Source organism: Salminus brasiliensis, chromosome 22 (genome assembly GCF_030463535.1).
Source record: "Salminus brasiliensis chromosome 22, fSalBra1.hap2, whole genome shotgun sequence".
NCBI lineage: Eukaryota > Metazoa > Chordata > Actinopteri > Characiformes > Bryconidae > Salminus > Salminus brasiliensis.
Window position 1 is genome coordinate 24,036,739 of NC_132899.1, and position 12,307 is coordinate 24,049,045.

Sequence of the window (12,307 nt, forward strand, 5' to 3'; positions counted from 1 at the left end):
AGGCATGTAAAATGTGCCATACCTTTCCAATCATGTGTGAAAGACATACTATACTATACTCTCATCCTATCGTTCCCTCTTAAACTACGTCTGGTTATAAACCAAACCATCACAGAAACGGTCATGAAACAGCTCGTTCAAAACCCAGCAAGCGGAAAGTAGCAGGGTAATATGATGATATTGCACAAAACATAGTGTTTGATGTCAAGGCGCCAATGAGGGACTTTACAGATTTTTGTAGGCTAAAAAACTAAATGGACAAAAATATTGGGACATTCTGCTCTGCTCATTCATTGTTCCAAAATCAAAGATATTGAAAAGAAAAAAGTTTATCTAAGAGCGTTAGTGAAGTCAGGATGTTAGATGATCACCACCCCACCCCCAACCCTCTAACTCATACCAAATGACCATCATTTCAAAATATCACACCATTCCACTGTTCCAACGCTCAACGCCCCTGTAGCCCACATCTGGCATTAGGCAGCAGGTGCCAGTAGGTTTACATTTACATGCTCCAGAGAGTTATTTTCTATTGGCAGTACTTCACTTCAAGGACTAGACAAGCTGTGTGTGCATATTTGCACCAGTGTGTGAGCAAAGTAGCTGAATGCATTCATTAAAAGGGGTGTCGGCAAATCCAGAACATCACATGACACAAATAGTGCAGTACTTGCTAAAACATCTTACTCCAGTGCAGAATATCGTACCTAAACTGTGTGGCAAAAGGACCAGACTGGTATCGGCTAGATTGGTCTTTCTGGAACATTCTTAAGTATTAGTGAACTAAACAGCTCTGGTCACTAAACCTAAATCTACATTGGCAGTTAGCGATTAGACTACAGCTGCAGCTACACCTGCGCTATAAAGCCTGCCTGTAACAGATTCCTCCAAAACACTGAAACACTGTAACCTTGAGAGTGAAGAATGTCACCTGAATGACCATTACAAGCTTGATCTGGCCTGATTAGCATTAAACACAGTATGGGAAAGTTACCATATTAACAGTAGGTTGAAATTAAAAAGGTCTTGGAGCGTATTTTCCTTCCTATATGTTTAGCGTTTTAGCATCAGCAAACCAGCTAAACAGTACTGAAGTGCACACAGTAACACTGAGGCAGCCATTAGCAATATACAAGCCTCAAGACTCTTTCTAAACAAATCTAATCTGTCTGCTGTGGACTTTTTATTGCAGCATTTTCACAGATGCTAATAAATCAGTTCACAGTTTACCTCATTGACCATGTTTTTACGGAGTAAGTCCGCCTTGGGGTCGAATGCCAAATAATATATAAATGAGATTTCAGGGCATGGTAAGTATACTGCAGTGGACGGGTTATAAAACATCACAATTTAATATGAACTGCAAAACAACCCAGGAGGAGTAAGCAGGCTCAGTGCTCACCTGTGGACTTTACACACCCACTATGAGTGTAAAGAAAAGCAAATGGAGAAACTGAGGGAAGACTTGTTTTAAAGAACTTGTTTTATTACAAACGACCGACGAGTAGAAAAGAGTACCGTCTATGACATACACAGTCATGTGCAGAATATGGCAGAATAGTGTTAAGTCATCTAAAGTACATACTTAACACAAAACCCAGAGATGATTCAAGGATTATTCCTGTATGTTTCAACCTAATCTCACCTAATCTGAGGCATCTGTAGTGCATCAGACTTGAAAAACACAGCAACAGAAGCTACAAGGGCCGGCCCGAACGGCATTTTACAAGCTTACAGTACTATTTGTTGAACTGCAGGTGATGCAATGGTGTGTTAGTGTATACTAGTGGTAGTGCAAATGAACTGAAATCAGCTGTGAACTTTAACCTTTCCTGTATGATGCTAACAGGCCTAGCACAACATGTAAAAATCACTATACCTACATTTTAGACTCACCAAACCTGTCACTAGAGTTGCCACCTTTCAGAAAATAAAAAATAAGGGACGCCCACCACAGCTCCTCTGGGCTATGACTACCACGGGCCTGACTATAAGCATCTTTAATCTAGGACATGTATATATAATAACATTTTCTCTTAACTAAAGTATTTATTCATGAACTATTATTTCATTAGTATGATTGGTTATTTAAATGGCCATATATAATATTTCTATTGGCTAATACTACTGCACATCAAATAAATGATCATTTATTCAACTTTAAAAACTCAACAGCCTAAACAATCTATCAAACCACGATAGTCTACTAAAATAAGCTATGCCCATCTTACAATTTGTCCTGTAATCATCTCCACTGACGCTGTCCAGCCAAGGATGTGCCTCTTCCCACTCACGCCTGTATTGGACATTTATGGAAATACAGAACAAAATTGGCTAAATACATGACGTGACATTTAAGTGCCAAATATAGGACAATTCTGTATTTTACGTGACAGGTGGCACCCCTACCTGTCACACCAATCTGAAACTGCAATATAAAACTGCTGAGATTTATGATGCATTATAAGTAATTGCTGTCATGTATCTCCATTTTTGCAAATTTCCCCTGTTTGGTGTGGATGTGAATTGGGTAGTTCTTCTTTAGATTTAGTTCAAATGTCATGATGAATGAAATTCTCCAAAATGATTTTGGATTATCTACGTAGGCTTAACAAAATACCTGTGAGGTGTGTGACGGGATTCGTATATCGAGAAGAGGTGGTACAGTAGAGTGAAAGCGACGTTTGATGCGTCGTAAGGCAGCAGTGGGTTTTCTGCCACTGCTGGTAGATCCGTATGACCGTACGCTTTGATACACCTGTAAATTCAGCTACTTCCTTCACACTATGGCCTAAAATCACTCCTTTTAGCTAATCGTTAACATCTGCTTTTCCACCCATTTTCCACACATGGAACGCGACAGTTCTCTACTCAATCATTGGATCCCATCGCACTCCCTGTAGATATTAATAGCCCATATAGATCATCCAAGTCATTTCGTGTCACTCTATGAATCCCGTCACACACCCTGCTGGCATTATAGCCCAACCATTCATCTGCAGGAGCCTGTAGTAATTAGTAGCCTGTAGTGTGTGCATATATATATATATATATATATATATATATATATATATATATATATATATATATATATATATATATATATATACACACACACACACACACACAAAAATATCTGACTGTTTATACAAATCATGTCTTTTTGTAAGATACAAGTTATACAAAAGATGAATTTTAAATATGAAGAGCAACTTCCTTTTTCAGAGATGGGACTAGTTTACCAGAGCATTTGTGCTAATAGCATTATAGCATAATAGCATAAAAAGAGGTGGTTCTAGGTTTCTTTAGCAAAAGCAATGGATATGAAAACTGAATGTTTGAATGGCTCTTTGCCTGGTTCCATTTTTGACTGTAATGAAGAAGCTGTTCCTCTAAAACGGATCTATAGGGTTCCGTAAAAGTTACAAGTGAAAAAGATGAACTAATAGAACCCTTTTTGCTCAAAGTGTGGGTGGAGTTTTCAATGCTCTGCCTGATTGTGTGTGGAAACCTGGAAACCTAGGCCAAGCAATAGTAACCGGTAGTGGTTCCGTGTTGCTCAAGTTTAAAACTTGGATAAAATGTACAAAGACCAGCGCTGGTAAAACCTTTTGATAGATCTGTCTCATCCCAAGACCTGTATTTTCAGAATGTAATGGTTATGGTTTTGAATTAATATTATATAGTCATGTATTTCCAGTGTTTACTGACAGAATTCAGCACCTGCTCACCGCTGATTTTATTATTATAAGCTTGGCCTACAGGGAACTGCACTGAAACGAATGTCTGCGGTTATCAAAGACAGATACAGACGCAGCAGATAAGAGAACAGGCTGAAAAGCACTGGAATATTCCTTTAAGGAGGGAAGCACGTTCGGCTGTCAGGCAGATCTCAGTCTTTGCTTCCTCCAGCATTCAACGCAGGATGGTTTCGAACATTAAAAAGACAGATGGGCCCAAACGATGGCGAGTCCCAGCCTGGACATCGGCTTAAAACGAAATAAAAACCCCCTTTCTTGCATCAAGTCATCAAAGTGGATCTCTGACCCTGATAAACAAAGCCGTGAGTGTGAGGTGGAGGTCAGCAATAACGTTTTTTGATGATCCGCCAACTGAGCAAGCCTAAGTCCTTCTAATAACAGCAATGTCTTTCAAAGGTTTCCATGGAGATCGCCTCTTCTCACCTCTCGGAGTTGGGCGAGTGTAATGGGCGCAGAAGCAGGGAGCGGAATCACCAGAGCGCCAGCTCGCGAAGGCTCCGTGCTGTTAAACTAGCCATTTTCTTTTTCCTCTTGCTTATTAGTATGATATGGTGATGTGGTCGTAAAGGGATAAAGGGCTTCGGGGGGTGCATTTGCAAGACTGAAGCGTCGAGACCCTTGATAAATGGATGAAAGCTCAAAAGCGAGATGTTGGATTTTCTAGAAATTGCACTTAGAACCCCCTCGTTTCTGACCTTGGGGAGGTGCGAATCTTAAAAATCTCCCAAACACATAATTGCAACTAAAGAGCTGGGAATGGATAATGGAAACGGCTCTCGGATGACACCTTAAGACATAGTGCTCTTTAAGAGCCTTGGCAGCCAGAAGCAGCCTCACTGCAGGGAGGCTTATTACTCAAAATGGCTACTGTTGCTCAAGTGAGCTGCCAGACGTCTTTTTTTTTTTCCTTTTCTTCTTCGTAAATCTAGATCAGTGGTCACAAGAAGCCTACGTGGCCAAGCATGTGTCACCTACTCCATGCTTTCCATTAGATGTTGGAATATTGTTGCTGACCAGAAGCTGACTGGATATTGCATTCAGTCATAACAGCATTAGTGAGGTCAGGTACTGATGTTGGATGATCGGTTCTGGATCACAAACATCACTCCAACTCATCCCAAAGGTATTGGACAGAGCTCCTCTGTTCTACAGTCCAACTCTGGGGGGCTTTACAGCCCTCTAGCTCACACTTGGCATCGGGAAAGGCATCTGCTCAAGAGCATTCCACTATATTAGCAATGCCATTCTATGGATTCTATCGAGCTCTGTGCATTTGAAGGACTATTTTGATTCGCACATGATTAATCACTTACCCCAGATTCAAGTTTGCTTCTGAAGCCAAGAATGGGAGCTGCTAGGCTAGCTTTGCTAACAAACACTGGACTGTCACACAAACTGTTTAGTAAAATTACGTGGATAGATCTTATTTAAACACATTTAAGCTAAAACCCCAGCGTTTTTATAGACTAAAGTAATTCGTACTGTGGAAGAACTAGCTGTGTGTTTAGTGGGTTAAGAGGCGTTTTGGGCATTTATTCACAAAGATTAGGGACCATGTAAGGCTAGTATTTGTTAGCATTATTAGCCTAACGTTTCCTGTGCTAAGCTAAATAAGTAAAAGTTGAGATACCGAACATGTCATGGTGCAGAGTAAGTGATGAATTCGTTTCTAGAGTAAGCGGCAGGAATGTAGTGTTAAGCTGCTTTCACACCAAACGCCATGAGATGTGCGGCGCAGAGACAGACTTTCTGTGCAGTGGTAAAGGAAGTCCGCCGAGGCACGCAAGGTGATATCAAGGTCTAATGTTTTCAACTTTTGCGCATCTTCCATTGGCCGAGTCTCAGGATGGCCAAGCGACAAATCAGAGAGCTTTAGGCATGGATCTGGCCAACTGGATATAAACTGCTGTGTGATGTAATGCATAGCTTTTTTTTTTTACCCAGGCCTGCATTATATAGTAGGTGTGGGTGTGTCTGGTAGCTTCCTCCAACATGGAGGAAAGGCTAGTTTTATCTGTTTCTGGACACGAGCTGGACACTGTTTTGGAGGTTCTTCAGTTTGAAACTGTGGGGGAAGCTCTTAAGGTGTTTTGAGGAACCTTTAAAAAAAGGTTTTTCGGATAAATAGGTTCCTTGAAGTTTCAAACTGAAGAACCTCCAAAAGTTCCTCAAAGATCTTATACTTTAAACACTGAGTACCAGTACCAGTCAGAAAACCTATTGTGACTCATCACAAGCTGGTCTTCCAGGGACTAAGAAAAGACAGCCTCTGAAATATGCTTGCAAACTAACCTGCTGTCTGCAACTAGCCAGTACACATATGCAGACTCTCCCTCGCTATAGAGAGCACCTTCTACTTCTGTGCCCAACCGGCAAGAGCCGCCTTCGCAATCGCGGACGGGCAAACGCAATCAATGTAAACACAGCTTTAGGTGTTGCATCCAGTTTTTTTTTTTTTTTGGGGGGGGGGAATCTCTCGCATAAAAGAGAATATAGAGAATGTTGCGAAGTCTTACTTATCGGTTAAGGCTATAACTAGGCTAATCTAGTAAATTACTTAGCTAATGCTAAAGGTTTTAAGACAGGTTTTAAGTAGAGCAGGTTCCTAAAATTCTCTTTGTCGTTATTATTGTGCAAAAGGTCCTATTTAGAGATGTGTTTCTAGAACACCACTTCCTGTTTAATGCAGCTATTAATTTTAGGTGAGATCAGTCAATCAAAATCAACAAGTTCATATTAATATATTAATGACCGACACTCAGCCCTTGTTTGGCAAATCTCTGCATCAGAATTACGGATTCTAACAAATGAAGCAGAATGGAAACAATGTTTAGTAAGACAATGTGAACATAGTATCAAATTATCAAAAGCGTGCATCCACTGGGTTAGATTAAGAAAAAGTGAAATTACAAGCATCCAGATATCCAGGTTACTCAGTAGTTTGCGGGCTCAACACAAACAGCATATATGTGCTAAATATTTCAATTCTGAGGAGTTTTTTTGTGAATTGCTAATGGCATGTGCAAATGAGAGAAAAGTGCCAGATTCCTCGCAAATGGAAAATAAAAAAAACCTTGTTTAAGAAAGAGCAAATGTGTAAATGCCATGGTCAATCTAGGGGTGCACTTTATGAATCTGGCCAACTTCATTTTATAAAAAAGTATAACTACATACAAAATTCATATCAAATGCATAGCCTTATTAACGGAATTCTGCTGACATGATGAGCATTCTGGTGCCCACAATACACGGCACTCTGATCTAGAACCTCTGATGCATACCCCAGCCCAACCCTAGTCATTTTATAGGCCTGCAAAACTGCCATCTGTTCAGGGATTCCTACGATAAAAATAAGCGTTAGGTTTAAGCCAAGAGTTTCTTGAGATCTTCATCCACTCCTTTCGTGCTTAACTGGTCCAGACTGTGGTAGCGATGGATGACCTCATCAGCAGTCACCACCACCACTCGGGCTCCATGCGTGTCCTCACCCAGTTGGCAGCCAACAGCTGAGGTCACCACCATGTCCAAGCCATCGTGGCAGCCTCCCGCATTGCGATGGTAGTGGCCAGAGAACACGGCTTTCACGCCTGAGGAGTGAGAGAGGGAAAGGGAGAAAGAGAGAGAGAGAGAGAGAGAGAGAGAGAGAGAGAGAGAGAGAGAAAAAGAAGGGCAGCAGATTAGGCTTGAGTAATTTGAGGTAATCATCGCTGCAGTAGTCTTCACCAAAGCTCTCATACTGATCTGCAATTTATTTTATTATGCTTGATTGCACTTGCATGAGTTTTGATAGAGGCCATCCATTGAACAACACAAACAGATCTCAGACAGCGCTATTATTGGAATGTTTTGCAAAGAAAAGTAAACACTAAAGATGTTTGTGGTGGAACAAATGCAAAAACTGCAAGAGATAATTAAAGATCATGTCCACCCCCAATTTGTACTGGTCTTACACCCTCTCAGCTCTCTTAAATTGTAGGCATGGATAAACAAGTGTGAGCATCAACATTCAGAAGGTTGCCGCTTGCCCATCTAAATAGTATATAAAATAAATCCTTCAATAATAAATCCTGTTTTGGTACAGCAAATGAGTCATTTACAGAAATGAAATGGCTGTAAAAGTGACAAATCACTTGTTTTAACCAGATTTTACAATGAGCATGTATGTATGTATGGCTTGAGCATTGTAATGGTAATTCCTGTAGCAACAGATAACACCACTTCCTACCAATAAGCTCTAGAGAAGAGCGTCAGCTAAATTCCATAAATGTAAATGTATACTATATTAAAAATGTTGACCCCCCCCCCCCTGCCATCTATCTATTCAGTATTTTTAGTTTGACTTCACAAGACCTTCCCCAGGGCCTCCCACCAGACTCTACAGTGGTGGTGCACTATTCTACTGTGCAGCGACACCTGCACAAAGATGATCTTCTTGAAGCAGTCATCATAAGGAAAGCTTCCCTGTGTCGTCACCACGAAATGCAGCCCCAGAAGTTTTCCAAAGATGAACATCTAAAAACTAGTCCGGCTGCATTTTGGAAACCAGAACTTCCTATTAGTTCTGATAGGATGGATCTCAGCAAAACTAGACCAGAGAACCGTTACCAACTCAAGAAGCTATAGCTTGTATGTATGTGAAAAGACATGGTGTTTAGTATTTTCTCTAACCGAACACCTCGGCTAACCATATAACCATGACACTAGAACAACCCTTGTGGTCAAATCAAATCAGAAATTGGTCATTAGACATAATGAGTAAATGCCACACTGTTCACATGAAAACACAGTAAACTCTGCCTTGGAGGACACTTTTCACACCGTCATAATTATCGAGCCTTTACTTCAACCCAAAAAGATCCACCAGCGATGTTGACAATCACCCAGGACTACACCTACAGATGCTTTCACATTCAGCCTGGCTTCACCCGCCACGAAGAAGACACCTTGCCATGTAACATTTCCTAAATAAGATACAGAGCAATTACTCTAATTGATTGCCTTCGATATGCTTATTAAGCAGTGGAGTCAATTAGAAGCATAGAGAAGGGAGTTGTTTCAATTGACCTTGACCGTGAAACACAGTCACCGCATCACATCTCCTTTCAGACTGACCACCTCAGTCAGGCGTGAAAGTTCACAGAAACGTGGTCATGCTGGAGAAATCTAGTTTCTCTGTTGATCTAAATAATCACGCCGAAGGTTTTCATCTCGCCTCTCCCCTGCGGTAGCGGACGCACTTCTGCCGTCGAGGAATGCAAAATTGCGGACTGATTGCACAATCACCACAGTTGGCTAAGCAAGCCTGCGTGGAATGGAAGGCACAAATGAGTTCTTCTCTATTTTTGAGAGAACAGAGGCTGGCAGTGCGCTTTATAGAGAAATCATTCGAGGCTTTGCTTATAAAAAAAAAAAAAAAAAGAGAGAAAATATATTCCACCAATGGAGGCCACATACTGTGGTAATGGGTGTATTAAGGTATACAGTCCATACTTCAGCGCAGAAAACAGCAACAATACCATTTCTGAAGCACATTCTTGCCACAGACTTGTTGAAACGACTTGCTGAAATGAGCCGCCCAGTGATGGTGCTACATAAAAAAGCCTCAGGTAATGAAAACAATTTAGGGCTGTGCTTAAAATACACATAAAACAGTAAACAGTGTACATATCAATGCAGTGACACCTTTACTGAGGCTTATGTCATTTACTCAGGTACCATTTTATAGGACGTTACATATTACGACAACATTCATAGGGCTACTACTCCGGCATTTCACGACAAGAGCAGTGAACCTTATTCCTTATTCCAACAAGTGTCCGCTGTCATTTTGTCATTTTGTCATTTTTCCTCAGAAAGTGATATAACGGCTGACGGTTGGAATAAGCCTTTATAAATATCTATATACATATATGTCAGTTGTCCTGAAAGGTTTATGTAGATGTCTTGCAGCCTTATGACCATTAGTCCTTAGCCAATCCTACCAATCTAGCCACTAATGAAAGTTAATGGTAGCTGATTTGCTAATAATCTTATTGGTGACTAAAAGCGTTCTTTCCTTGTTAGCCAATTAGCATGTATGGTTGAATTACTCCTCTAAACAAAGTGTTGCTGTTATGTGTAGAACCTGTACAGAACAACGTTCCCTCTGGAACAGATCCAGTTGTATATTATTATTCAAAATATTGAACCCCCATCACAAATTAGATTTATTAGCAAAATGTACAAACTTTAAGGTGCTTGCACTTAACCAATCAAAAAAGAACAATTTAAACAGCTCAACACAACTATTAGAACAAGTGCTTCCTCCACATTAAACACAGAATACCACTGTTAAGGACGACGGAAGTCTCAAAATTATTCAACCCTTTTCACGACCGTGTTACAACCTGCTGCAAACATGTCGCATAGCCAGACACCAATGCCTGGCAACGTTCCTGAGGAAACGTAGCCCATTCCTCATTAGCAATGGGCTCCAGTTTGCTAATATTGTTGAGGTTGCGTGCTGCAACTGCCTTCCTCAAATCCCACCAAAGATTTTCTATGGGGTTCAAGTTAGCCGACTGTGACGGCAACTCCAGAATCTTCCATGAAAAATCAAGCTTTGTGGACTTTAGGTATGTTTGGGACCATTGTCCTGTTTCAAGGCCCAATGATGCCCAAGCTGACGTTGACGTACTTGACTGAATCTCTCTTACCGTCCACATGCTGCAGGTTTCCAGTGCAAGAGCAAGCAAAGCAGCCCCAGTGCATCACAGAGTCACCGCCACCGAACAGAATTCCAAAACTGTGGCTTATTTATGTTTATGAGCAGATTGGAGCCGACTGTTCTTGTGCTTTTGAGTCAGTAGGGGTATACAGGCATAGAGTTCTTCAGCATTTAGGCTTTCTGTGCAAACTAAAACCTCAGAGCCTGCTGCCAAAAAAAACATCCCTAGAGGGTTTTTGACCACCTGCATCCTCAGGAATCTGGTGGCAGCCGGTGATAGCTTCCTCTTTCTGTCACGTCAAGGTAGTGTAGCTAGTAATTTTGCATTGTGAACTGCCCTTCCAGCTGGATCTCAGTGCTTTGCTTTCTTTCGGTATCCTTTTTCTTGTTTGTGTAAGGCAATTCTCTCTTCTCTGGCCTTTCCGGACAATTCTCTTGACTTTTACCAGTACATGTATTTGATGTGTTTCATCTCAAGCACACCTGATTTACTAAAGAAACCATTGAATTTCCATCTGATTTGTAAATGTGTGCTGAGGGATTCTATTCAGAGGGTTAAATAATTCATAATCCTGAGACTGTAGTCACCATTAAAAGTGGTATTTTGTGTTGAATGTGGAGAAGGCACTTTTACAAATATTCGTTGTACTGCACTATTTAAGTCAATCTTGTTTGATTGGTTTACTGCAAACAGCCGTCTGCTTCAGTGTTAAATAATTTCAACTGCATCTGTGCATTACAATTCAGAAATGTTCATTAGTTTTTATTGTTGATTCAGATCCAATGTAGTTTGATTGTCTGGATTAAACTTCTAGTTGAACTATAAAAATGATTTATTAAAACAAATTATAGTTACCCAAGTTATTGTTAAAATAAATAAATGTAAAATTAGAATATATTTTGAACATTACAAACAACACAAACAGTATTTCTTAGTCAATTCTTAGTGCAGTATATTATTATTATTATTATAGCATTTTATTACTGCAGATTTAAAAAGTGATTCCAAACTACTGAGCAGTCATTTACCCTTGAAAGGTAATAGTTGGTCCCAAAAGAAGCTACAATGCTGTGATGTCTTCACATTTTCTATTGCATGTTTCAGATCTTCAAACTAAATTTACTAAAACAATGTTAATAGAAAATACATTATTTCTGAAAGAAAACAAAGTTTGGGGGAACAAAAAAGTGACTCCTGCCATGTGAAGTAGGCTAAAACATCTCAACAAGACGAGATGAGAGGGATAACATTAAAAGAACAGTCAAACATGGCTTTGGCAGTGTGATGATGTGCTGCTTCACAGATGTGGCCATTTTCTTTCTTTCAATAAATTGTTTTTCAATAAACTTGTGTTTCTTCATGTTCTCATCAACCATTTTGTCTTACAAATGTACCAAAATATATAAATATATATAAATCAGGAATGCTGAGGAAATCAGAAGGGTCAAGACTCGTTTTCATGCCAACTGAACTGTTCTTGATTGTCCGCTCTCACTTTCACTCTGTAACCGTTGGCCACCATCCATTATTAGGTTGTTTCCTGCTTTAACCGTAAACAAAATACAGTTGTTAACCATTATGTGCCGAGTTATCATCAATCATCTCCCATCTCATCAAAGTTTTGGGCAGAATAATACAGCTAGGCTCAAATCTCATCATATCCCCATCAGTGTGGCGAGTTAGAACAGCTGCCAAAAAAAGCTATAAAGCTCTATATAAGAAACATTCAGACATTCTTTGAAGACTGCTTACAGTTACAGTACTTCTCAAATCAGCAGATTTAAAGGCCCTTGAGCAATTTTGGACAAGCATCTAAAGCACACAGTGTTTGCTTCTAAA

At 40.2% G+C, this 12,307-nt stretch overlaps 1 protein-coding gene across 1 annotated transcript in view; it reads right to left on the reverse strand.

Annotated features, from left to right (window-relative positions):
• Nucleotides 1-1,500: 1,500 nt before the first annotated feature.
• cpped1 (calcineurin-like phosphoesterase domain containing 1) overlaps nucleotides 1,501-12,307 on the reverse strand; it is a 60,078-nt gene continuing 49,271 nt past the window's right edge. Inside the window, exon 4 of the mRNA XM_072667787.1 lies at nucleotides 1,501-7,348. Coding sequence (XP_072523888.1) covers nucleotides 7,125-7,348 — 224 coding nt within the window. The 3' untranslated portion in view covers nucleotides 1,501-7,124. The remainder of the gene's footprint in view (nucleotides 7,349-12,307) is intronic.